Here is a 27,193-nt window from a genome sequence, read left to right on the forward strand (position 1 = left end):
GTCACAATAAACCAGCGCAGAAAGGTTCTCATTGTTTGTGCAAATATCCGGCGCCGTTTTCCTTTTAATGGTTTTATCATCCAATAAACAGGCGTAATGGACAGCCAATCAGGATGAAGCGTGTTTCACCTCTCTGGGAGCTTCATGACGTTCAGCAGCATCTTGTTCTGATCCGGAAGTGAACCTTATCACTCTTTTTCTCTGTCTCTCAGTGTAACCAAATTTGTACGAAATCAAATTAAGTTTCGATAATTTAAAGCATCAATATGTCTTTTTATTTTTACACAACACAAATCCATTCAAATGTATAAATAATCCCATTACAGTGTATCCCACTGCCTGCTCTCTAAAGGTCCACCAGAGGGAGACAAAGAGCGACATTATTAAAACTAAGTTGGCTGTAATGTTCAATACAATCACATCCTCAGTGAAATGTCCGCATTAAATATCAATATTTAGTAGCTGAAGTAAAACATAAAACCCATCCAACAGGTTTTTATGAAAATTAACAAAATCTATTTTTATTTCAACCTGTGGAGTTAAAGTAGATCAATATCCCAAATATAATTAGTCATCACATCACAGAACTATAAACATGAGAGCTGCACACATGGGCCGAGATATAAAGTTAAACAGATGTTATACTGGATTATTATCGTGTTCAGGGTCGTGGATGTGGAGGAACCCACGTGGAACAGACTCCTGGCTGGTCGTGTCTGGAGGAACCCACGTGGAACAGACTCCTGGCTGGTCGTGGATGTGGAGGAACCCACGTGGAACAGACTCCTGGCTGGTCGTGTCTGGAGGAACCCACGTGGAACAGACTCCTGGCTGGTCGTGGATGTGGAGGAACCCACGTGGAACAGACTCCTGGCTGGTCGTGTCTGGAGGAACCCACGTGGAACAGACTCCTGGCTGGTCGTGTCTGGAGGAACCCACGTGGAACAGACTCCTGGCTGGTCGTGTCTGGAGGAACCCACGTGGAACAGACTCCTGGCTGGTCGTGGATGTGGAGGAACCCACGTGGAACAGACTCCTGGCTGGTCGTGTCTGGAGGAACCCACGTGGAACAGACTCCTGGCTGGTCGTGTCTGGAGGAACCCACGTGGAACAGACTCCTGGCTGGTCGTGTCTGGAGGAACCCACGTGGAACAGACTCCTGGCTGGTCGTGTCTGGAGGAACCCACGTGGAACAGACTCCTGGCTGGTCGTGGATGTGGAGGAACCCACGTGGAACAGACTCCTGGCTGGTCGTGTCTGGAGGAACCCACGTGGAACAGACTCCTGGCTGGTCGTGGATGTGGAGGAACCCACGTGGAACAGACTCCTGGCTGGTCGTGTCTGGAGGAACCCACGTGGAACAGACTCCTGGCTGGTCGTGTCTGGAGGAACCCACGTGGAACAGACTCCTGGCTGGTCGTGTCTGGAGGAACCCACGTGGAACAGACTCCTGGCTGGTCGTGTCTGGAGGAACCCACGTGGAACAGACTCCTGGCTGGTCGTGTCTGGAGGAACCCACGTGGAACAGACTCCTGGCTGGTCGTGTCTGGAGGAACCCACGTGGAACAGACTCCTGGCTGGTCGTGGATCCGCCGCAGCTCCGAGGTGAAGATGGCTCCTCAGGCAGCGCAGCAAGGATTGGGCTGTATTTTTGGAAGGGTGTGTGTGTCTCGATTGGTCGCCTTGTTGGGTCAGCTCAAATATCTCCTGCAGCAGCGACCGGAGGAGATAGCTGGGCGGCAGGGAGCGGGGAAGGGGGGCCACCATGTCAGACCTGTGGCTCGTTAATCCGGAGTTTGAACACACGATTCATTCTGGGGTGAATATTTAGGAAAGCAAGTTGCCTCTCGGAGTTTAATGGATCCCAGAAAGGAAGATTTACCCCCAAGTTGGGCAACAAGGACGTGTCCCGTCAGGTTTGATGTCCGCTGAGGGTGAAGCCAGACTGACTGTCTTTCACAGGTAACAGATTCAGACACCTTTACGTTCTGATCCACGCATTGTTGGCCTGCGTAAAAGCATGAGTGGAGGGCGCTTTGAGTTTGACGACGGCGGGGCTTATTGCGGCGGCTGGGAGGGGGGCAAAGCCCACGGTCACGGCATTTGCACCGGACCCAAAGGCCAGGGCGAGTTCTCCGGCTCCTGGAACTACGGCTTCGAGGTGGTGGGGGTTTACACCTGGCCCAGTGGAAACACGTACGAGGGCTACTGGTCACAGGGAAAGCGTCACGGTCTGGGACTGGAAATCAAAGGACACTGGACTTACAAAGGAGAATGGACTCATGGATTCAAAGGCAGATACGGAGTCCGGATTAGTGCTGGGAGCGGAGCCAAGTACGAAGGAACGTGGAACAACGGGCTCCAGGACGGCTACGGGACGGAGACGTACGCTGATGGAGGTGAGATCCACGAAAGATGAGCTTTTATTCAGTAACGGTGTCTTTAAAGCGTTACGAAACCGCTAAAAACAAGCTTTTATTCAGTAACGGTGTCTTTAAAGCGTTACGAAACCGCTAAAAACAAGCGTTTATTCAGTAACGGCATCTTTAAAGCGTTACGAAACCGCTAAAACCAGCGTTTATTCAGTAACGGCGTCTTTAAAGCGTTATGAAACCGCTAAAACCAGCATTTATTCAGTAACGGCATCTTTAAAGCGTTACGAAACAGCTAAAAACAAGCGTTTATTCAGTAACGGTGTCTTTAAAACGTTACGAAACCGCTAAAAACCAGCGTTTATTCAGTAACGGCGTCTTTAAAGCGTTATGAAACCGCTAAAAACAAGCGTTTATTCAGTAACGGTGTCTTTAAAGCGTTATGAAACCGCTAAAACCAGCGTTTATTCAGTAACGGCGTCTTTAAAGCGTTACGAAACCGCTAAAAACAAGCGTTTATTCAGTAACGGTGTCTTTAAAGCGTTACGAAACCGCTAAAACCAGCGTTTATTCAGTAACGGCGTCTTTAAAGCGTTATGAAACCGCTAAAACCAGCATTTATTCAGTAACGGCATCTTTAAAGCGTTATGAAACCGCTAAAAACCAGCGTTTATTCAGTAACGGTGTCTTTAAAGCGTTACGAAACCGCTAAAACCAGCGTTTATTCAGTAACGGCATCTTTAAAGCGTTATGAAACCGCTAAAAACCAGCGTTTATTCAGTAACGGCATCTTTAAAGCGTTATGAAACCGCTAAAAACAAGCGTTTATTCAGTAACGGTGTCTTTAAAACGTTACGAAACCGCTAAAAACAAGCGTTTATTCAGTAACGGCATCTTTAAAGCATTATGAAACCGCTAAAAACAAGCGTTTATTCAGTAACGGTGTCTTTAAAGCGTTACGAAACCGCTAAAACCAGCGTTTATTCAGTAACGGCGTCTTTAAAGCGTTACGAAACCGCTAAAAACAAGCGTTTATTCAGTAACGGTGTCTTTAAAGCGTTACGAAACCGCTAAAACCAGCGTTTATTCAGTAACGGCATCTTTAAAGCGTTATGAAACCGCTAAAAACCAGCGTTTATTCAGTAACGGCATCTTTAAAGCGTTATGAAACCGCTAAAAACAAGCGTTTATTCAGTAACGGTGTCTTTAAAACGTTACGAAACCGCTAAAAACAAGCGTTTATTCAGTAACGGCATCTTTAAAGCATTATGAAACCGCTAAAAACAAGCGTTTATTCAGTAACGGTGTCTTTAAAGCGTTATGAAACCGCTAAAACCAGCGTTTATTCAGTAACGGCGTCTTTAAAGCGTTACGAAACCGCTAAAAACAAGCGTTTATTCAGTAACGGTGTCTTTAAAACGTTACGAAACCGCTAAAAACCAGCGTTTATTCAGTAACGGTGTCTTTAAAGCGTTATGAAACCGCTAAAACCAGCGTTTATTCAGTAACGGCATCTTTAAAGCGTTATGAAACCGCTAAAAACAAGCGTTTATTCAGTAACGGTGTCTTTAAAGCGTTATGAAACCGCTAAAACCAGCGTTTATTCAGTAACGGCGTCTTTAAAGCGTTACGAAACCGCTAAAAACAAGCGTTTATTCAGTAACGGTGTCTTTAAAGCGTTACGAAACCGCTAAAACCAGCGTTTATTCAGTAACGGCATCTTTAAAGCGTTATGAAACCGCTAAAAACAAGCGTTTATTCAGTAACGGTGTCTTTAAAGCGTTACGAAACCGCTAAAACCAGCGTTTATTCAGTAACGGCATCTTTAAAGCGTTATGAAACCGCTAAAAACCAGCGTTTATTCAGTAACGGCGTCTTTAAAGCGTTACGAAACTGCTAAAAACAAGCGTTTATTCAGTAACGGCATCTTTAAAGCGTTACGAAACCGCTAAAAACAAGCGTTTATTCAGTAACGGCATCTTTAAAGCATTATGAAACCGCTAAAAACCAGCGTTTATTCAGTAACGGCGTCTTTAAAGCGTTATGAAACCGCTAAAAACAAGCGTTTATTCAGTAACGGTGTCTTTAAAGCGTTACGAAACCGCTAAAACCAGCGTTTATTCAGTAACGGCATCTTTAAAGCGTTATGAAACCGCTAAAAACCAGCGTTTATTCAGTAACGGTGTCTTTAAAGCGTTACGAAACCGCTAAAACCAGCGTTTATTCAGTAACGGCGTCTTTAAAGCGTTATGAAACCGCTAAAAACAAGCGTTTATTCAGTAACGGTGTCTTTAAAGCGTTATGAAACCGCTAAAACCAGCGTTTATTCAGTAACGGCATCTTTAAAGCGTTATGAAACCGCTAAAAACCAGCGTTTATTCAGTAACGGCGTCTTTAAAGCGTTACGAAACCGCTAAAACCAGCGTTTATTCAGTAACGGTGTCTTTAAAGCGTTATGAAACCGCTAAAACCAGCGTTTATTCAGTAACGGCATCTTTAAAGCGTTATGAAACCGCTAAAAACAAGCGTTTATTCAGTAACGGTGTCTTTAAAGCGTTACGAAACCGCTAAAACCAGCGTTTATTCAGTAACGGCATCTTTAAAGCGTTATGAAACCGCTAAAAACCAGCGTTTATTCAGTAACGGCATCTTTAAAGCGTTATGAAACCGCTAAAAACAAGCGTTTATTCAGTAACGGTGTCTTTAAAGCGTTACGAAACCGCTAAAACCAGCGTTTATTCAGTAACGGTGTCTTTAAAGCGTTATGAAACCGCTAAAACCAGCGTTTATTCAGTAACGGCATCTTTAAAGCGTTATGAAACCGCTAAAAACAAGCGTTTATTCAGTAACGGTGTCTTTAAAGCGTTACGAAACCGCTAAAACCAGCGTTTATTCAGTAACGGCATCTTTAAAGCGTTATGAAACCGCTAAAAACAAGCGTTTATTCAGTAACGGCATCTTTAAAGCGTTATGAAACCGCTAAAAACAAGCGTTTATTCAGTAACGGTGTCTTTAAAGCGTTACGAAACCGCTAAAACCAGCGTTTATTCAGTAACGGTGTCTTTAAAGCGTTATGAAACCGCTAAAACCAGCGTTTATTCAGTAACGGCATCTTTAAAGCGTTATGAAACCGCTAAAAACAAGCGTTTATTCAGTAACGGTGTCTTTAAAGCGTTACGAAACCGCTAAAACCAGCGTTTATTCAGTAACGGCATCTTTAAAGCGTTATGAAACCGCTAAAAACAAGCGTTTATTCAGTAACGGCATCTTTAAAGCGTTATGAAACCGCTAAAAACAAGCGTTTATTCAGTAACGGCGTCTTTAAAACGTTACGAACTCCCGGGACTCTGGTGCATTTTGTTCAAGCATCCAGTCCTGTACCAGAGTCCAGATTAAAGGGCCCAACGTTGTGTACCTGCTCAGGTGAACGTGCAGCGTTCCCAGGCGCTCCAGTCGCTGCGATCACGCAACACGATCGATAGATTGAATTGATTTGGCTGATCTGCTGTGGGAAAGCAGTGCCCCCCCCGAGCAGCTGACTCAGCTCTGAGCCCTTTACAGCGGGGCGTGACGGCGCCAGGTGTCCGGTTGTAAGAATAGCCCACATGCCCCCGGCCCCCGGCCGAGCTGCCACGATAATCCACACAACTTTAGCATGGGCCCAGAACTGGAGATGACTGGATGGGGGGCGGGGGGGTTAGCTATTTACGGCTAAAGCTCGTAGCTCGAGACGACTCTCTCATTGCAGCAGCTTGCTAATAGCTGCTAGCAGTAGCGTGCTGCTGTGTGACGAGTGCTGCCCCCCCGCAGGTTCTGGGCCCGCAGGTTCTGGGCCCGGAGCTTCTGGGCCCGCAGGTTCTGGGCCCGGAGCTTCTGGGCCCGGAGCTTCTGGGCCCGCAGGTTCTGGGCCCGGAGCTTCTGGGCCCGCAGGTTCTGGGCCCGGAGGCTGGGAAGCAGCCCCCCCCCCCGGTAATGCGGTCTTCAATGTTTGCAGGTACCTTCCAGGGCCAGTTCACCGGTGGGATGCGGCACGGCTACGGCGTCCGTCAGAGCGTCCCCTACGGCATGGCGGCAGTCGTCCGCTCTCCCCTTCGCACCTCCCTCACCTCCCTTCGCAGCGAGCACAGCAACGGCATCCCCGTCATCACCGCTATCAACGCCTCAGGGGAGGAGACGCCCGTCGCCACCCCCACCCAGCTGGGCCCGTCCCGTGGAGGCTTCGCCCTAACCCTGCAGGTGGACCCTGACGCCGTGAAACCCAAGAAGAAGGGCCTGTTCCGCCGGAGCTCCCTGCTGGGGAAGCTGAGGAGGTCGGATTCCAACGCCTCCCTGTCCAGCCAGAAGAGCAAGCTCAGCTTCCTGAGGGCGGAGTCGGCGCTCAGCTCCAACGCCAGCGACACCAACTCCACCATCAGCGCCGGCGACGACAGCCTGGCGGGAGCTGAAGACTTCCCCCCGGTGGAGGCCGACATCGACGCCACCACCACAGAGGCCTACATGGGCGAGTGGAAGAACGACCAGCGCTCGGGATACGGGATGAGCGAACGATCCAGCGGCCTGAAGTACGAGGGGGAGTGGCTGAACAACCAGAGGCACGGATACGGACGCACCTCCTTCGCCGAGGGAGGGAAGGAGGAGGGCAAGTACACCAACAACCTGCTGGTGAAAGCCACGAAGAAGAGAGCGATCCAGCTGAAGGGAACCAAGATCAAACACAAGGTGGAGCGGGCCGTGGAGGGCTCCCAGAGGGCCGCCGCCATCGCCAAGCAGAAGGCGGAGATTGCTACGTCCAGGTAAGAACACCAGCGCCACGATTCTTCATCCTGTCTGACAGATGGGAACAAAGACCGTGAACCCGCCGCGGCTAAGTGACCTGCTAACACATAGCGTCTGATCCGTCTGGACCAACGTCCCCCATGGAGACGGGAGGACGGACGGTTGGTCTCCCTCCGTCCCGGGGACACTGTTCTAAGGCTAAGCATGAAGCTACACAGCAATGAGAGCGTTTGTTTAGCTTAGCATGACGACTGGAAGCAGAGGGGCAACAGCTAGCATGGCTAACGTTAGCATGAGCTCGTCACCAGAATGAGGCTCATCATTGATTCCTGATTATTGACATTGATTGATTATCGATTTGACTGACAGGAAGACGAGGAAGTTGTAGCTTTGACTCGCTGAGAGGACAAAGCTGGTCCAAACAGGCTGCTGCCTGGATCTGTCCTCAAACCGGTCTGCAGACCCGGTCCGGGCTCGGGGGTTAGGCCCCCGCTGACGGACTGCAGACCCGGTCCGGGCTCGGGGGTTAGGCCCCCGCTGACGGACTGCAGACCCGGTCCGGGCTCGGGGGTTAGGCCCCCGCTGACGGACTGCAGACCCGGTCCCGGCTCGGGGGTTAGGCCCCCGCTGACGGACTGCAGACCCGGTCCCGGCTCGGGGTTTAGGCCCCCGCTGACGGACTGCAGACCCGGTCCCGGCTCGGGGGTTAGGCCCCCGCTGACGGACTGCAGACCCGGTCCCGGCTCGGGGGTTAGGCCCCCGCTGAGCTCAGAGGTTTTCTTCAGGTGTTTAATGAAACAGAAAGTTCTTTTGGTACCAGCTGGTCCCCGACTTTATTGTCCCACATATTGTCCCACATGTCCTTCATCTCAAGTCTGTCGGACGTGTGAGTCGCTTCTTCATCTTCATCAATAACGGCACACAGCAGCAGCGCTGGCGATGAAACGACTCCAGGTCCGGTCCGGTGTGAACCTGGACCTGGCGTGTCCACCAGATTGAGATTATTGTCCTGGACACACGTTTATGGACGACACTGAGGCGGGATTACGAAGCAGGAGTTTTAATCCTAATCTTAATTTGCTGGATTATTGTTTCTTCCCACTGAGACCCTTTTGCAGGCCGTCTCCGGGACAACGCCGTGGACGTTGTCGTGCCGGCTGGAGGCCGTCTCCGGGACAACGCCGTGGACGTTGTCGTGCCGGCTGGAGGCCGTCTCCGGGACAACGCCGTGGACGTCGTCGTGCCGGCCGGAGGCCGTCTCCGGGACAACGCCGTGGACGTTGTCGTGCCGGCTGGAGGAGGACTCGGTGTAAATGACGCACACAACCGGGCCAGAGGAGGCCGGACTAAATATGGACCGGCTCTGGTTGTACACAGTCACAGGGGAATGCAACAGCTGATCGTCCCAGGGACACGCCCACAGTCCTCTGAGGACTCTGTCCCTCGTAGCCAGTCAACGCTCGTCCCGGTTCTGCTCAACGACCGGCGGCTTTCACCGTTTGTCGCCCATGGCCGGCCGGTAACGGAGATCTGGGTAGGGTTAGGGTCAAATGGTTCCTCGGATATAAATATGGGGTGTGGGCGGGGCGAGCGACGCTGGGCGTGTCCCACGGCGAGCCTTAGTGCAGCTTGGATTACAAGACTGCTGAGTCCAGCGATTTGGTGTCGCTGGATCAACCGGGACCAACGCGGTTCCGGTCCGACGTCACAGCGGGTCCGCCTTTACCCATCAAAGCCAGAGAAAAGTGCTGAGTCATGACAGATCGATGACGCCGTCTCGTTGTGATGTCACAGCGAATGTGAAATGAGCTCCGAAGAATTCCACCGAGATTTAAGATTTAATTACTGAGGTCGAAAAGTTTATCGTCTTGTAATAGAACCCAAATCACACACACACACACACAGACACACACACACAGACACACACACACACACACACACACACACACAGACTCACACACACACACACACACAGACTCACACACACACACACACACACACAGACACACACACACACACACACACACACACACACACAGACTCACACACACACGCGCACACACACACAGACACACACACACACACAGACTCACACACACACACACACACAGACACACACACACACACACACACACGCGCACACACACAGACTCACACACACACAGACACACACAGACACACACACACACACAGACACACACACACACACACACACAGACTCACACACACACACACACAGACACACACACACACACACACACACAGACTCACACACACACACACACACAGACTCACACACACACACACACACACACACACAGACTCACACACACACGCGCACACACACACACACACACACACAGACTCACACACACACACACACACAGACACACACACACACACACGCGCACACACACAGACTCACACACACACAGACACACACAGACACACACACACACACACACAGACACACACACACACACACACACACACACACAGACTCACACACACACGCGCACACACACTTACACACACACACACACACACAGTGAGCAGTGACTAATCTATACCTCCGCTGGACGCTGCCGTGCTAGCTGTGCTAGCCGTGCTAGCCGTGCTAGCACAGCTCTGTTGATGGGACGCTCCCTGACCTTCGGTGGAGACGTTCGCTCCGGTAGTTGAAGTCTACTCCTTTGATGTATGACGGGACGTCCTTGGAACTCATGCTTTAATCTTAACTACTTCCTGTGTTTTGTTCATAATCAACAAACATCAAGTAAAGTCGTGCTAGCTGTTTCCCTTCACTTCCAGTCATGATGCTACGCTAAAATAATCCGGTGCTTGTAGCAGCTGGTGTTATTGATCCTGAGCATTTTCCCAGAATGCCGAGCTCTGAAGAAGACTGAAGTATTAGTGGTTGTTGTGGCACCTGCAGGACAGCCCATTCAAAGGTGAAGGCGGGGGGCGCCGAGCAGGCCGCTCAGGCCTCCAACGGCGAGTCCAGCATCGCCAGACTAGCGGCCAAAGAGCTGTCGCCTTCCTTCTACCAGCCAGGTACGACCACACACCTGAGATCTTTCTGTTTGAATCCACACTGCGAGAACTAAAGATTTTCAGCTCCTACTTCAGAACCAGAACCAGAACCTCGAGTCACCTAGTGGTACACGGATCGGATGGACATGCGCCATCATCTACCATTTTTAAAAGCCCATGTGAAACATGACGCCCTACAACAGAAGGGTTCCACAACGGTTTGGTCCAGACCTGACCTCTGTAAGGGACCCGACCCGATGACCCTCCTTTCGTCGTATTCTATAAACTATGGCGTGATCTTATATTTATCTATACATTTGTCAGAGCAAACTTCACAACTTACGTTTGAATATAAGGTGATAAGTTGCTCCGCTGGTCGGTTTATAAAATGTCCCCACGCGTCCCTGCAGCTTGAGCAACCAGAACCTTGGCGACGACCCACAAGCCGCGCTGTATCGGAGCGTCTAAAAAAGGCTCGTCGGGATCAGTTTCTCTACAAGTTTGGCGACACATTAACACGAAAGCAGCCGCGAAAGAGTCGGAACATGGAACCCTAACCCTAAAAGAAAGTCGTCCAGCTTTCTGAGGCGGCCCGGCTCAGACCACAGACAGAGGGCACCGGTACCAGCGGACAGGCGTCAGGGACGCGTTAAGAGGGACCAGGACAGACGTGACGGTGACTAACTGAATGCAGCTGTCTCATGTCTCCCTGTTTGGCTGACCCTGTTAAGTTCTCTGGCAGGACCCGAGTACCTGAAGAAGAGAGTCCTGGCGGAGGTCGTGGAGGTCAGCGACAACACGGACATCGTCTTACATGAGCCGCTGCTGGCTGAAGAAGAGCCCCTGCCCACGCCCCCTGAAAGTCCCCTCATAAATGAACTCGACAGCCTCATGCCCGGCTCGTCCCCAGGACGCACCCCGTCCCCAGGCCCAGGCATCTTCAGCAGGGAAGAGCCCAACCTCCTCGGCCCAGGGATCTGGAACGGAGACAAGACCACCAAAGGTGTCGGCATTAAGGGAGGCAAGCCAAATAGCCGCCCCGCTACCCCCTCAACCTCTGTTTCTGCCCCAGCCTCCACCGCGCCTGAGGGCGGAGGGGCCCCCAGCGGCCACAGCCCCACTCGCACCCCCAGCCGTCAGAGCAGCGAGCTGGAACAGGGCTCCGACCTGGAGATCAAGCCCCTGCAGAAGTTTGAGTCTGAGGTCACCCCTGCTGCTTCTGCCCCCGTGAGGAATAGCCTCATCACTGCAGACGAAGTAGAACCGCGGCCCACCCCCGAGCTAGGCCCACCCCCGAGCAAGGTCAAAGCTCAACGAGCGCCTCCTGTCTCTGAGAACAACGTGGAATCCAGGGAGGTGAGCAGGCCGTGCAGCAAAGCTGAGGCAAAGCCATTAGCAAAGAGGCAACCCGGTCCGGTTCCTGCACCCCAGCTTGAAGCCAGACCAGCGGCAAAGGCGGATCCAAAAGCAGAAGCCAGACTGAAGGCCGTGGTGCCGAGCCGAGCCAGTGAGGGGACCCCAGAGTCTTTGGAACTGGAGGTCAGGCCGAGCTACCGATTGGGTGGTTTTTTTGAGAGCGTAGCACAGGGCTATAAATGCCTTGCTGCCCACTAGCCCATCACAGAATTAGGCTAGCAAATCACAGAATTATCACAGAATTAGGCTAGCCCATTACAGTATTAGGCTAGCCCATCACAGAATTAGCCTAGCAAATCACAGAATTAGGCTAGCCCATTACAGTATTAGGCTAGCCCATCACAGAATTAGCCTAGCAAATCACAGAATTAGGCTAGCCCATCACAGAATTAGGCTAGCCCATGACAGGATTAGGCTAGCAAATCACAGAATTAGGCTAGCCCATCACAGAATTGGGCTAGCCCATGACAGCATTAGGCTAGCCCATGACAGGATTAGGCTAGCCCTTCACAGAATTAGGCTAGCCCATGACAGCATTAGGCTAGCCCATGACAGGATTAGGCTAGCCCATCACAGTATTAGGCTAGCCCATGACAGAATTAGGCTAGCCCATTACAGTATTAGGCTAGCCCATCACAGAATTAGCCTAGCAAATCACAGAATTAGGCTAGCCCATCACAGAATTAGGCTAGCCCATCACAGAATTAGCCTAGCAAATCACAGAATTAGGCTAGCCCATCACAGTATTAGGCCAGCCCATCACAGAATTGGGCTAGCCCACCACAGAATTAGGCTAGCCCATGACAGGATTGGGCTAGCCCGTCACAGAATTAGGCTAGCCCATGACAGGATTAAGCGAGCCCATCACAGAATTAGGCTAGCCCATCACAGTATTAGGCTAGCCCATGACAGGATTAGGCTAGCCCATGACAGGATTAGGCTAGCCCATGACAGCATTAGGCTAGCCCATGACAGGATTAGGCTAGCCCATGACAGGATTAAGCGAGCCCATCACAGAATTAGGCTAGCCCATCACAGCATTAGGCTAGCCCATGACAGGATTAGGCTAGCCCATGACAGCATTAGGCTAGCCCATGACAGGATTAGGCTAGCCAATTAGACACAAATAAGAAGCACAGACAAACAAGTCGAAAGGCCTACAACAGAAAAGGGGCTTACCCCAAAGGAAGTTAAATCCATAAACGTAAGGACAATTTGTCTTGGAGGAAAACCCACGCAGACACGGAGAGAACACACCAGCTCCGCACAGCTGTCTGGCAGCAGCACTACCCACTGCACCACCGTGTTGAATGTGTTTGCCTGAACTCAATAACCTCTCCTCTCCTACTTCCTGTCTTGTCCAGGGTCCAAACACCATCATGATATGCATGGTCATCCTGCTCAACGTCGGCCTGGCCATTCTGTTCGTTCACATTTTATCATGAGACACTGTCCAGCTCCTCAGGTAACACACCTGGAAAGAAGACGGGAAGAAAACCTTCGCTTGAACTGCTTCAGGAAAGCTCTGCTTTGTTTCATATGAGAATAATGACCTGGACTTGGTTCCATCTTAGCTTTTAAGTTAAGTTCGGTTTCCTCAGATTGAAGAAGGTCCTGCCCGATTAAATCGATAAATGGTGTGTGAGCGAAAGGAGTCCGGCCATGGTGATCAGGTGTTCCTCTGCAGGTCACCAGCCGTGTTGGACAGCGACGTCCCGCCTCCTCGTCAGTCGGGACTGGAGGACAAAGACACGCCTGGTGCAGACAGAGTTGTCGGTGTGCCCGTCCGAGGCTCTGAGGACCTCGTCTCCTCCCAGACGTTTGACAAACTGAAGGACATTGAATGTGGACAACTAGTCGGGACATCGAGTCACGATGCTGCGGGTTTGTTACGAGTCGGGCTGGATGGAAGAATGAGTTCTGAGCTTGTACCGGAGAGTCTGAGCACTGTTGCAGGCGTGTCACAGGCCTGTTGCAGGCGTGTCACAGGCGTGTCGCAGGCGTGTCACAGGCGTGTTGCAGGCGTGTCGCAGGCGTGTCACAGGCGTGTTGCAGGCGCGTTGCAGGCGTGTCGCAGGCGTGTCACAGGCGTGTCACAGGCGTGTCACAGGCGTGTCACAGGGGTGTCGCAGGCGTGTCACAGGCGTGTTGCAGGCGCGTTGCAGGCGCGTTGCAGGCGTGTCACAGGCGTGTTGCAGGCGTGTTGCAGGCGCGTTGCAGGCGTGTCACAGGCGTGTCACAGGCGTGTCGCAGGCGTGTCACAGGCGTGTTGCAGGCGTGTTGCAGGCGTGTCACAGGGGTGTTGCAGGCGTGTTGCAGGCGTGTCACAGGCCTGCCAGCATTTTACTCAACCTTCATGCTCACATTTCGTGACAGGACGCGTTAGGAAATCACCGGCTGAACGGAGACTGAATATTCGCTGATGTTGCTTCTACTTTGTTTGTGAGATGCGAAGTCGACCGACGTCTGAGACATGAAAGAGTTAAAAGCTGCAACGGGTTCATGGCGGCGGCGTCCTTCTGCGCTGTGAAGCTTCCATCAACATTCTGCGGCGTTGCTTTGGGAGTCCACAAAGGAAACCTGATGGGTGCCACGCCCGTTTTTTAGGTCCTGCATGTACCTGTGGGGTTTGTCTGCAACGCACGCAGGTGCTTCTGGAGGAGCTCCGTCTGTTTCCCAAGCAGAACGCCGGAGGCTTCGGTCAGGCCGCTTCTATCCGACCACGCCTTTGATGTGAGCTAGCGTAGCATTCCTGGCTTCATGTACCTGATGATGATGAATATATTTATTAGATAGAATGTTACAGTACAAGTACAGTCACACAGCAGCATGTATTACAGTACAAGTACAGTCACACAGTAGCGTGTATTACAGTACAAGTACAGTAAACAGTAGCATGTATTACAGTACAAGTACAGTCACACAGTAGCATGTATTACAGTACAAGTACAGTCACACAGTAGCATGTATTACAGTACAAGTACAGTCACACAGTAGCGTGTATTACAGTACAAGTACAGTAAACAGTAGCATGTATTACAGTACAAGTACAGTCACACAGTAGCATGTATTACAGTACAAGTACAGTCACACAGTAGCATGTATTACAGTACAAGTACAGTCACACATCCTGTCTCAGAGGAGCATTCCTTGCGGTCTTGTTTCCGTTGAAAGTCCTTCGTACATAAATCATCGACATTTAACAATACAAATAAAACTAAAACCAGTATTCGATAACTCAACCCGAACTCACCTTTCAGCTGAGCTCAGTGTTCGTTCGCATGACGACATCTCACACCTGCAGCATCCATCCTTATTGTACCAATTTACAACGCACATCGTTTCAGCTTCTGAATTTCATTTGCTTCCATAAGGAATCCGATCGATCAAAGTATAGATCGATTGGCAGCTGGATGTCTTACGTTAAGAAGAGCACTCCAAAAGTGCATTTAATATTTCTCCTCATTCCTTTACCCAACAGAATATGAGTTTTCACAATGAGCTGAAAGGATTTTGCTGCTTGTTCATCGTTTCCATGCCAACATCGACTATTTTAAAAGCCCGCGGTGATTTGACGCTTGGGAAGCATTTCTGGGAGATGTTACTGTAATCCTGATCAAACGTGCCGAATCAATAAAACATTTTAACCGGCTCTGCTCTTATTAACCCATGCGTTGCCCCCTTTTAAATAAACTAAATTCAAATCAACACGAACAGAAGACTCACCAGAACCAGGATGAAGGGGTTAAAGGGAACCCGAGTTCTAACCCAAACCAGAGACAACCATCTGAACACAGGAGGCTCCACCCCCTTATATAACCTCTCATCACAGGTGAGCCTTTCGGCTCCTGACGAGCAGGTAGACCTGTCACCCAGACTTGGTCTTTAATATCACACCTGGAGCAACCTGCTGCTGCTCAACGCCGATTGGCTACCGTAACCCGGAAGTGGCTGCTGTTGGCGTTCCGCAAACGACGCCATCACGGTGAGACGAAGGCCCGCACGGCTGCCGTGACGACAGCGCTCTGATGTCACTCAGGTAAATGACTTTCTACTGAGGTCTTTATTGAATCAAAAGAGGAGCCAGCAGGAAGCATAAACCAATCAGAGCGCAGCTCCTGGGCGGTTTGGGGTTTCTACGGCGACAGAATGTCCACTTCAGCACGGTCCAGAAGGAAGCCCTTTCTTCAGCAGCGATGACAGGAAGCTCCCGAGATCTTCATCCTGTCCAAGAGAAGCAGAAGAGAACGTCAAACAGGTGCATTGTGGGAAGTCCAGCGGCGTTCCCGTCGGCTGCTGCCTTCAAAGCCTTCTGACTGTCGGCTTGAGGAACCTTCGTCTGATCCCTCGCCGGCGCCGCCGCCAGCAGCCCGAGCCAATAATCATCAATCGATCAATGCTCGTCCGTGAACCAGAATAAGTGTGCTGAAAGCCAGAGTCCCGATCGGAGCCCGCTTAGTGTTTGGTACCGATCCAGAGATCAAAGGAGGCATACATCAGCGTGGAACCTTCCACTGCTCAGCGTCGTCTCCGGGGGACGTCTCCGGGGGACGAGGGTGTCCACGCCAGCCAAATGTTAAATGTTAAATGTTTAGCGCCACTTCTCTTTATCGTCTTATTGATCATAAAGATCAGATCATCACCATCACGTTAACGGCGACGGCATCGATCACGCTGCAGCAGAGCACCTTTACCTGGTAACTCCAGGACAGCAGGAGGACCTTGGTGCTGGTTTCCTCGGCGACGGAGGACACTTTGATGACGATGGACTCCACCATGACGGTGCCGTCGGGGAGGTGCTGGACGGCGTGGCCTTTCAACATGCTGACAGGAGGAAACGGTTTTACATGCTGCAGGTGAGGGTGAGGACGCAGCGCCGCCCTCACCCTCACCCTCACCTCCTCAGGTGCGCGTAGAGCCTCTGAAGCGTCTCGGAGTCGCTGTGCGGGTCCTGCAGCTGCACCCGACAGGTGAAGCGTAGCTGATGCTCGTTGAGGCCCAGCTCCTTCAGGGCCTGCTCCGAGGACACCAGCTTCAGGCTCTGTTCAGGTGAAGACAGGAAGCAGCGTCACCTGTGGGCGGCCCGCTCCGGGCCAAACACGCCCACGGGATCAACTTACGTTTTCTTTCATGATCAGCGTTCCGTGCATGACACGCGGTTTCTTAGGATCGGGAAGAGGCCCTTCAACAGAACGTTTGGTGTTAGTCCTGGAGGATCCCAAAGCGCCGTCCAATCAGGCCCGTCAGCTGGGACATGTGAGCACGCTGCAGCAGCTAGCATCGTAGCTTTGCTGCAGCTCTGCCATTAGCAGCAGCTAGCGTCGTAGCTTTGCTGCAGCTCTGCCATTAGCAGCAGCTAGCGTCGTAGCTTTGCTGCAGCTCTGCCATTAGCAGCAGCTAGCGTCGTAGCTTTGCTGCAGCTCTGCCATTAGCAGCAGCAGCTAGCATCGTAGCTTTGCTGCAGCTCTGCCATTAGCAGCAGCAGCTAGCATCGTAGCTTTGCTGCAGCTCTGCCATTAGCAGCAGCAGCTAGCATCGTAGCTTTGCTGCAGCTCTGCCATTAGCAGCAGCAGCTAGCATCGTAGCTTTGCTGCAGCTCTGCCATTAGCTGCAGCAGCTAGCATCGTAGCTTTGCTGCAGCTCTGCCATTAGCAGCAGCTAGCATCGTAGCTTTGCTGCAGCTCTGCCATTAGCAGCAGCTAGCATCGTAGCTTTGCTGCAGCTCTGCCATTAGCAGCAGCTAGCGTCGTAGCTTTGCTGCAGCTCTGCCATTAGCAGCAGCAGCTAGCATCGTAGCTTTGCTGCAGCTCTGCCATTAGCAGCAGCAGCTAGCATCGTAGCTTTGCTGCAGCTCTGCCATTAGCAGCAGCAGCTAGCATCGTAGCTTTGCTGCAGCTCTGCCATTAGCTGCAGCAGCTAGCATCGTAGCTTTGCTGCAGCTCTGCCATTAGCAGCAGCAGCTAGCATCGTAGCTATGCTGCAGCTCTGCCATTAGCAGCAGCAGCTAGCATCGTAGCTTTGCTGCAGCTCTGCCATTAGCAGCAGCAGCTAGCATCGTAGCTTTGCTGCAGCTCTGCCATTAGCAGCAGCAGCTAGCATCGTAGCTTTGCTGCAGCTCTGCCATTAGCAGCAGCTAGCATCGTAGCTTTGCCGCTTTAAAACACAAGCTGACCTGTGATCAGTTACAGGTGAATCTAAACCAGGCTCACCTGGAGAAAGAACAAACCCAAGGAGCCAGAATGCACGGAACCGCCCACAGGTCTGTCTGGGGCCTGAGGACGCCATCCCCGTGTGAATGCCAGGCCCCTCCCCTGTAGCTCCTCCCCTCCTACCTCCCAAAGCCATCTCCCTCTTCAGCAGGTTCAGAGAGATATCCACAGGAACGCTGGGGTTTGTCGTCACGGCAACCGTCTCCCCGTTGGCCGGCATGTAGCAATCGATGCCTGCGTGTAGAAACAGAAGCATCAGCGGCTGGCTCCTCCCCCGGCTCCTCCCCCGTCCTTCACTTACTGAATTCCTGCTCAATCTTGCCCTTGAGGAACGCCATCTTGGCCGCCTCGCCGTGGACCAGCAGCACGCTTCGGGGCTCCGCCATGCGGATGAGCTGCATGATGCCTTTGGCGTCGGCGTGGGCGCTGAAGGACATGTACTCCACCTGCAGCTTCACCTCCAGCTGGACCAATCACAAGCAGGCCAGCGTGAGGAACCAGCATCCCAAGCCACGCCCACGGGGTGCCGGCGGCTCGCTCACCATCGCTCGCCCTTCCATCTCCAGCTTCTTGTGGCCGTTCAGGATCTTGTGCCCAATCGTTCCTTGGACGCAGTATCCGGGCATGATGACCTTCAAGAGGAGCAGAGGGCGGGGCTCAAAGCGAAGCGCCTCGCCACGTTCTCGTTCTCCACTCGCCGCGTTCTCCACTCGCCGCGTTCTCCGCTCGCCGCGTTCTCCACTCGCCGCGTTCTCCACTCGCCGCGTTCTCCGCTCGCCGCGTTCTCCACTCACCGCATTCTCCACTCGCCACGTTCTCGTTCTCCACTCGCCGCGTTCTCCGCTCGCCGCGTTCTCCGCTCGCCGCGTTCTCCACTCGCAACGTTCTCCACTCGCCGCGTTCTCCACTCGCCGCGTTCTCCACGCTCTCCACTCGCCGCGTTCTCCACGCTCTCCACTCGCCGCGTTCTCCACGTTCTCCACTCGCCGCGTTCTCCACTCGCCGCGTTCTCCACTCGCAACGTTCTCCACTCGCCGCGTTCTCCACTCGCCGCGTTCTCCACGCTCTCCACTCGCCGCGTTCTCCACGCTCTCCACTCGCCGCGTTCTCCACTCGCCGCGTTCTCCACTCGCCGCGTTCTCCACTCGCAACGTTCTCCACTCGCCGCGTTCTCCACTCGCCGCGTTCTCCACGCTCTCCACTCGCCGCGTTCTCCACGCTCTCCACTCGCCGCGTTCTCCACGCTCTCCACTCGCCGCGTTCTCCACTCGCCGCGTTCTCCACTCGCCGCGTTCTCCACTCGCCACGTTCTCCGCTCGCAACGTTCTCGTTCTCCACTCGCCGCGTTCTCCGCTCGCAACGTTCTCGTTCTCCACTCACCGCGTTCTCCACTCGCCGCGTTCTCCACTCGCCGCGTTCTCCACTCGCCGCGTTCTCCACTCGCCGCGTTCTCCACTCGCCGCGTTCTCCACTCGCAACGTTCTCCACTCGCCGCGTTCTCCACTCGCCGCGTTCTCCACTCGCCGCGTTCTCCACGCTCTCCACTCGCCGCGTTCTCCACGTTCTCCACTCGCCGCGTTCTCCACTCGCCGCGTTCTCCACTCGCCGCGTTCTCCACGCTCTCCACTCGCCGCGTTCTCCACGCTCTCCACTCGCCGCGTTCTCCACGCTCTCCACTCGCCGCGTTCTCCACGCTCTCCACTCGCCGCGTTCTCCACGTTCTCCACTCGCCGCGTTCTCCACTCGCCGCGTTCTCCACTCGCCGCGTTCTCCACTCGCAACGTTCTCGTTCTCCACTCGCAACGTTCTCCACTCGCCGCGTTCTCCACGCTCTCCACTCGCCGCGTTCTCCACGCTCTCCACTCGCCGCGTTCTCCACGCTCTCCACTTGCCGCGTTCTCCACTCGCCGCGTTCTCCACGCTCTCCACTCGCCGCGTTCTCCACGTTCTCCACTCGCCGCGTTCTCCACTCGCCGCGTTCTCCACTCGCAACGTTCTCGTTCTCCACTCGCAACGTTCTCCACTCGCCACGTTCTCCACTCACCGCGTTCTCCACTCACCGCATTCTCCACTCGCCACGTTCTCGTTCTCCGCTCGCCGCGTTCTCCACTCACCGCGTTCTCCACTCGCCGCGTTCTCCACTCACCATGTTCTTCTCATTGCCGGCCCACTTCTTGAAGATCTGCAAAGACTGGCCGGCGTGCAGCATCCCCGGCGTGGCGAAGACCACCTGGAGTTACACAAACTGCGGTGAAGGGCTTGACTCCGCCCCCCGCCTGCAGCAGAAGCGGCGCTCACCATCGGCCCGGGGTTATCGGCGTAGGAGCGATCGAAGGCCTTGATGTGCTTAAATTCAAACATGTTCCTCTGCACGAAGGTTTTTCTGATCTTCTGATTGGTCCACGTGATAAAAAGCTTGTAATAGTGATTGGCTTTCTCCGTCAGGCCGGTGGAGAAGTAGATGGGGGCCTTCAGGTTCATCCTCTCCCTGGAGGGGGGAAGCAATGATCAGGCTGCCCAACGAGAGCCCCCCCACCCCCCTACCAAAATGTTTCCAGAAGGATGCAGAGTTCCTGCGCTCGTCCCAGGGCAAACACCGGAATGAGGACCTGAGAAGATGCAACGAGAGCACAGGTGAGAGCATGAGGACCCGAGAAGATGCAACGAGAGAACAGATGAGAGCATGAGGACCTGAGAAGATGCAACGAGAACACAGATGAGAGCATGAAGACCCGTGAAGATGCAACGAGAGAACAGGTGAGAGCATGAGGACCTGAGAAGATGCAACGAGAGCACAGGTGAGAGCATGAGGACCTGAGAAGATGCAACGAGAGAACAGATGAGAGCATGAGGACCTGAGAAGATGCAACGAGAGAACAGGTGAGAGCATGAGGACCTGAGAAGATGCAACGAGAGCACAGGTGAGAGCATGAGGACCTGAGAAGATGCAACGAGAACACAGATGAGAGCATGAAGACCCGTGAAGATGCAACGAGAGAACAGGTGAGAGCATGAGGACCTGAGAAGATGCAACGAGAGCACAGGTGAGAGCATGAGGACCTGAGAAGATGCAACGAGAGAACAGATGAGAGCATGAGGACCCGAGAAGATGCAACGAGAGAACAGATGAGAGCATGAGGACCTGAGAAGATGCAACGAGAACACAGATGAGAGCATGAAGACCCGTGAAGATGCAACGAGAGAACAGGTGAGAGCATGAGGACCTGAGAAGATGCAACGAGAGCACAGGTGAGAGCATGAGGACCTGAGAAGATGCAACGAGAGCACAGGTGAGAGCATGAGGACCTGAGAAGATGCAACGAGTGCACAGGTGAGAGCATGAGGACCTGAGAATATGCAACGAGAGAACAGGTGAGAGCATGAGGACCTGAGAAGATGCAACGAGAGAACAGATGAGAGCATGAGGACCTGAGAAGATGCAACGAGAGAACAGATGAGAGCATGAGGACCCGAGAAGATGCAACGAGAGAACAGATGAGAGCATGAGGACCTGAGAAGATGCAACGAGAGCACAGATGAGAGCATGAGGCTCACCACCGAAGGCGTTCGGCGCCACGTCTCACCTTCCCTCCTCTTTCTATGCTCTCATGCACTTTCTTCAGGAAGTCCCTCTCTCGGCACCGCTTGGAGTCGCGGATGGTGGTGGCGTAAGTCGATTCAGAGATGAGGATGTCTGGACGGCACTTATCGATCCACGCAGCGCTGCAAACACACGACAACCACAAACGCTGCAGGGCTGACGGCCGGCGCCAGAGTCTACGAACGCCTCCGCGCCGCTCAGTCACGCCAACAAGCATTTACATTCAGGCGATTTACATGGGCAAATCCACACGACATGGATCAATACAAACCCAATCGGTTCCTTCGTGATGGAACTTTGTTCCGTCCCCCAGTTACACAGTGACCATGAGAAACGACGGCTACGAGCTACGCTAGCTTTATATACACGGTTAGCAGCTTTATTTGTGTACAAGGACATGAAACAACCAGGAAGGCAGTAGAAGCCACTCACCCCAAATGCCTGTCGGGCGTCATGTTATAGTCGCCCTAAAAAAGAACGAGAGGTTCTGCTGAGATCTCGAGGCCAGGCTCGAAGCTTCAGACCCGCTCTGGTTTCCACTCACAGTGTAGACCACCGACTCCGATCCCACTTTGATGTGAACCATGGCAGCCCCCAGGACATGTCCTGCGTAGTACGCCTTGATCTCCAGCTCATCGTCCACCTGCCAGCAACACAAACCACGTTGCTATGGAGACCAGCAGATGCAGGCAACGACTGGGCACAGGTGAGATCCATGCAGCGCCGCACCTGGACCGTCTGATGCAGGTTCAAAGGCACCACTTTCTTCATGCAGTCCTTGATCATCTGAGAGGTGAAGAAGTTGGTTTCTCCCTTTTTGTCGACAGTGATTTTCCGGAAGTCTTCCAGCAGGATGGGGCAGATGGCCTTGGTGGGATGGGTCATGTAGATGGGCCCGTCGTAGCCCACCATCTCGCTCATGTACGGCAGCGCTCCACAGTGGTCCAGGTGGAAATGGCTGAGAACACAACCGGAATATAAATATTATATATGCGTGAGAACGGCTGTTTCCTGTCGGTCAGACCAACCTGATGATCACGCAGTCCAGAAACTCCGTCAGACGGCCGCTCTGGGTGACGTACGAAAAGTCTGGGAAGCGTCTCTGCAAGGACAAAACAGGATCTAGTTTAAAGATGCTCCAAGGGGGACCAAGAATCCTAAATTATTCAGGCAATTCGTTTCTTCATCATTGAAGTGGCAAAAGGATGAAACAGCAAAGGCTCGTCTTTAAACGCTTCAGGGATGTAAACCAGCAACCATCACCACAAGCCATCTGGACTTCAGGTGGTCCTTGCACCTGGTCAGGGGGCCGGCCTCATTAGAGGGATGACGTCATCATGCTCCCCCAGGGAGAGCTGGAAGAGGCCGCCGTGCTAACATAACGACACATTTGCTATGAATATGTTATAACTAGTTTACGACAGAAACCCGCCAGTGGACTTACGTCATCGTTGTAGCCCATGTGCATCCCGCAGTCGAGCATGATCTGTTTCCCTCCAATAGAGACAAGGATGCAGCTGCGGCCGACATCCTGTCCAGCACCTGGGAAAACAGCAGGGAGACCTTTAGCTTCTCCGGCTACCAAACATTAGCAAACAGCAGGGAGACCTTTAGCTTCTCCGGCTACCAAACATTAGCAAACAGCAGGGAGACCTTTAGCTTCTCCGGCTACCAAACATTAGCAAACAGCAGGGAGACCTTTAGCTTCTCCGGCTACCAAACACTAGCAAACAGCAGGGAGACCTTTAGCTTCTCCGGCTACCAAACATTAGCAAACAGCAGGGAGACCTTTAGCCTCTCCGGCTACCAAACATTAGCAAACAGCAGGGAGACCTTTAGCTTCCCCGGCTATCAAACATTAGCAAACAGCAGGGAGACCTTTAGCTTCTCCGGCTACCAAACATTAGCAAACAGCAGGGAGACCTTTAGCCTCTCCGGCTACCAAACATTAGCAAACAGCAGGGAGACCTTTAGCTTCCCCGGCTATCAAACATTAGCAAACAGCAGGGAGACCTTTAGCTTCTCCGGCTACCAAACATTAGCAAACAGCAGGGAGACCTTTAGCTTCTCCGGCTACCAAACACTAGCAAACAGCAGGGAGACCTTTAGCTTCTCCGGCTACCAAACATTAGCAAACAGCAGGGAGACCTTTAGCTTCTCCGGCTACCCAACATTAGCAAACAGCAGGGAGACCTTTAGCTTCCCCGGCTATCAAACATTAGCAAACAGCAGGGAGACCTTTAGCTTCTCCGGCTACCAAACATTAGCAAACAGCAGGGAGACCTTTAGCCTCTCCGGCTACCAAACATTAGCAAACAGCAGGGATACCTTTAGCTTCTCCGGCTACCAAACATTAGCAAACAGCAGGGAGACCTTTAGCTTCTCCGGCTACCAAACATTAGCAAACAGCAGGGAGACCTTTAGCTTCTCCGGCTACCAAACATTAGCAAACAGCAGGGAGACCTTTAGCTTCTCCGGCTACCAAACATTAGCAAACAGCAGGGAGACCTTTAGCTTCTCCGGCTACCAAACATTAGCAAACAGCAGGGAGACCTTTAGCTTCTCCGGCTACCAAACATTAGCAAACAGCAGGGAGACCTGTAGCTTCTCTGGCTACCAAACATTAGCAAACAGCAGGGAGACCTTTAGCTTCTCCGGCTACCAAACATTAGCAAAACAGCAGGGAGACCCTTAGCTTCTCCGGCTACCAAACATTAGCAAAACAGCAGGGAGACCCTTAGCTTCTCCGGCTACCAAACATTAGCAAAACACACGCCATTCCTGTCCAACGAGCCGGAAACGTAGCATCCCGCTAGTAGCAATGTAGCATTCTAGCATCCTGCTAGTCGCCGTGCTGCTACTCACCCAGCGGTGTTACTTTAATTTCAGGCATGATTGTCGGCCTCGTTCCAGGTAACCGCGTAACGACCCGGTAACTCGGCGGCATGAACGCTCCACAAGAAGAACCCGTTGAGGAGCCACTAGGCTTAAACTCGTCGTAAACATAAACACTTCCGGGACAGGCATTCAAAATAAAATACTTGTTTGCAAAAATGTATTTGCAATGAATACATTTTGTCTTTAACAGAAAACTTTCAAATCGAATTTAGACCTATACAGAAGGAAGAACATTTGGAAGCATAATGTTAAAATGTATGCTTTAAAAGACAAAGAATATATGAAATACGATCAAAAACCTGCCCTGTGGATTGTGCTTTATACGTCCTTTGAATGTGTCTGTGGTACGCATACGACGCCGATTATCGAGATTCGTGCTTTTATTCTGAAGGCAAAGTTGCCCAATTTCCTGTTTCCCGGTTCGAGCCTTTTTGAGGCGGACTCGTCTCCGGATGAGCGAGTTGTCCTTCTACCCAGAAGAAGGGAAACGTTGGGCCGTTCTCGGTTTTATCTTTCAGCCGGTAATGTATTCTGTCGCCGCTAGCCGTTAGCCGCTAGCCGCTAGCCGCATTAGCGCAGTCGTTTCGGTTCACGATGGCCGGTCCCGCTTCAGAGGAGAAGTTCTGCTTCCGGGAGGTTCTCGACTCGTTCAGGTTGTGTTTGTCGGATAGTAAAGACGTGCACCTTGAGCACTACGTTGCTGGCTGGCGCGGGCTTGTAAAGTAAGTGCGAATGATTCAGACTTCCTTTGCTCTTGAAACGGGTTAATCCCACTTCCTTTGCTCTTGAAACGGGTTAATCCCACTTCCTTTGCTCTTGAAACGGGTTAATCCCACTTCCTTTGCTCTTGAAACAGGTTAATCCCACTTCCTTTGCTCTTGAAACGGGTTAATCCCACTTCCTTTGCTCTTGAAACGGGTTAATCCCACTTCCTTTGCTCTTGAAACGGGTTAATCCCACTTCCTTTGCTCTTGAAACAGGTTAATCCCACTTCCTTTGCTCTTGAAACGGGTTAATCCCACTTCCTTTGCTCTTGAAACAGGTTAATCCCACTTCCTTTGCTCTTGAAACAGGTTAATCCCACTTCCTTTGCTCTTGAGACGGGTTAATCCCACTTCCTTTGCTCTTGAAACAGGTTAATCCCACTTCCTTTGCTCTTGAAACAGGTTAATCCCACTTTCTTTGCTCTTGAAACAGGTTTCTGAACATCTTGGGGAGTGTGTTTGGCTTCATTTCCAAAGACGCTGTGAACAAGATTAAGATCCTGGCCGCCTACCTGGCCGGTGAGGACGGTTGCCGGTACGTCACCGTCCAGTCGATGGTCGCCTACGAGCTGGACGGCGGCCTGGTGGACCTGACCGGGAGAGGCAGCCATCCAGAGTCCGGGTGCCGCACCCTGCTGAGGCTGCACCGAGCGCTCAGGTGGTTGGAGCTCTTCCTGGAGCGCCTCCGCACCAGCGGCGAGGACAGCAGGACCTCGGTCATGTGTGCCGAGGCCTACGGCGAGTCCCTGTCCCGGCACCACCCCTGGGTGGTCCGTACAGCTGCAGGAATGGCGTTCTGCGTGCTCCCGGGACGGCCCGCTTTCTTTGCGGTGATGAACGTGGGCCCTCCGGAGCAGGCGGTGGCCATGCTGGGGGCGGCCCTCCCCCTGATCTCTGAAGTGTACCAGGTCACGGAGGAACTCTACGCTCAGCACAACCTGCTGGAGTTACCATGACGACGGGGTCAAAGGAGCCGTCCCCGTCTGCGATTGGAGGAACGAGCTTTAATGATTATATCAAACATTCCACGAGTTCCTGGTAGGAGAGAAGTGTTCAATCGTCATTGATCTGTGATCTGTGAGGCCTGAGATGGATTATAGAGCAGGAACGTTCCACTTGGCTGGTGGTCGTGATCGATGGTTATCTATCAGAGAAAACTATTAAAGAACCAATAAGAAGTTGAGTCAGTGACGTCTTTGTACCGAAGAAGGGAAGGCGATGTTTTCTGTCACAGCATGCGTGCCAAACTCGAGGCCCGGGGGCCAAAGTGGCCGCCACGTCATTTCTTGTGGCCCGCCAGAGCTTTGTGAAAACATTTGTTTTTGTAAAATGCTGAAGAGTAAAAGTGAATCAGAGCTGATGCGTGTCTGTAACTGATTCCTAATCTGTAAACGGGGTTTTAATGTTAAAGTTAAATGTTTGACTCCAGCATCGGGTCCAACGCGTCCACCTGCACAGGGGACACGCGTGCTCGTCATAGAACAGAAACCACCGAAGCAGAGTCAGCAGATCAATCACTTTGACCGTTTCTGAATCTGGTTGGGGCCGTTCTTGTTCATTTAGCTGCAGTTACATACCTCGACCACCAGGGGTCTCCCGCCTCCATTGCCTGATGTTGAAAGCGGCTCAAACGACCTTGAGGTCGGGTGGCGACCAACACGCGACCCTAGCGACCGCCCTTCAGTCGTCTGCCGTCAGCGGCGCCCAGAGGTCGCACCCAGAGGTCGCCCGACGGGCTGGACGAGGAAACGCCCGAGGACGTTAAAATGCGAGATCCGCACCGACCATGACTCGCCGTTTGTGACGCGACACGTCTATCGGATTTCGTGGCTGTACGACGAAGTTTGTTTTGACCCCGCCCCCGTTGATGTAGGTGGCGCTGTCTGTGAAACACACATTCCTAATCTAATCTACAATCAGCCATTCGCCGGCTGGCTGATGAAGAGCCCCGCCCCCCCCCCCCCCCCCTTTCAGAGCAGATTCTGGACCAGCATTCACACAAAAACTGTTTAATTAACAGAAAGCAGGTTCTGAACAACGGAACCGCGAGGAACAGGCTCCAACAGCCTGAAGGAGGTCACGGGAAGAACGTGGAGGCGGCTCATGAACAACGGAACCGCGAGG

At 52.6% G+C, this 27,193-nt stretch overlaps 3 protein-coding genes across 5 annotated transcripts; 2 read left to right on the plus strand and 1 right to left on the minus strand.

The window, feature by feature from the left end:
- Positions 1 to 1,628: 1,628 nt before the first annotated feature.
- jph2 (junctophilin 2) lies at positions 1,629 to 15,249 on the plus strand. 3 transcript variants are annotated; one of them, XM_068744522.1, is made up of 6 exons: positions 1,629 to 2,399; positions 6,367 to 7,165; positions 10,084 to 10,202; positions 10,924 to 11,720; positions 12,962 to 13,062; positions 13,285 to 15,249. In XM_068744522.1, the coding sequence occupies exons 1-5, from the start codon at positions 2,021 to 2,023 to the stop codon at positions 13,040 to 13,042; spliced, it is 2,175 nt and encodes a 724-aa protein (XP_068600623.1). In that variant the 5' UTR covers positions 1,629 to 2,020; the 3' UTR covers positions 13,043 to 13,062; positions 13,285 to 15,249. The 3 variants fall into 3 exon arrangements, with proteins under 3 accessions (XP_068600623.1, XP_068600630.1, XP_068600615.1); XM_068744529.1 differs by having other exon boundaries at positions 10,924 to 11,184; positions 11,254 to 11,720; positions 12,962 to 15,249; XM_068744514.1 differs by having other exon boundaries at positions 12,962 to 15,249.
- Positions 15,250 to 15,397: 148 nt separating this feature from the next.
- On the minus strand, positions 15,398 to 24,344 carry ints11 (integrator complex subunit 11). Its single transcript, XM_068744542.1, has 17 exons — positions 24,273 to 24,344; positions 22,852 to 22,949; positions 22,436 to 22,509; positions 22,137 to 22,365; positions 21,952 to 22,050; positions 21,840 to 21,874; positions 21,391 to 21,529; positions 20,351 to 20,415; positions 20,105 to 20,294; positions 19,953 to 20,036; positions 18,349 to 18,438; positions 18,108 to 18,270; positions 17,930 to 18,040; positions 16,718 to 16,779; positions 16,496 to 16,638; positions 16,292 to 16,421; positions 15,398 to 15,821 (listed from the first exon to the last, which is right to left on the minus strand). Exons 1-17 carry the CDS (start codon positions 24,298 to 24,300, stop codon positions 15,756 to 15,758), a joined length of 1,806 nt encoding a protein of 601 aa, XP_068600643.1. The 5' UTR covers positions 24,301 to 24,344; the 3' UTR covers positions 15,398 to 15,755.
- A 408-nt stretch (positions 24,345 to 24,752) lies between these two features.
- On the plus strand, positions 24,753 to 26,419 carry cptp (ceramide-1-phosphate transfer protein). The gene is made up of 2 exons (XM_068750772.1): positions 24,753 to 25,027; positions 25,503 to 26,419. Exons 1-2 carry the CDS (start codon positions 24,900 to 24,902, stop codon positions 26,023 to 26,025), a joined length of 651 nt encoding a protein of 216 aa, XP_068606873.1. The 5' UTR covers positions 24,753 to 24,899; the 3' UTR covers positions 26,026 to 26,419.
- Positions 26,420 to 27,193: the final 774 nt, after the last annotated feature.

This window comes from Brachionichthys hirsutus, chromosome 2, assembly GCF_040956055.1.
Source record: "Brachionichthys hirsutus isolate HB-005 chromosome 2, CSIRO-AGI_Bhir_v1, whole genome shotgun sequence".
Lineage (NCBI taxonomy): Eukaryota > Metazoa > Chordata > Actinopteri > Lophiiformes > Brachionichthyidae > Brachionichthys > Brachionichthys hirsutus.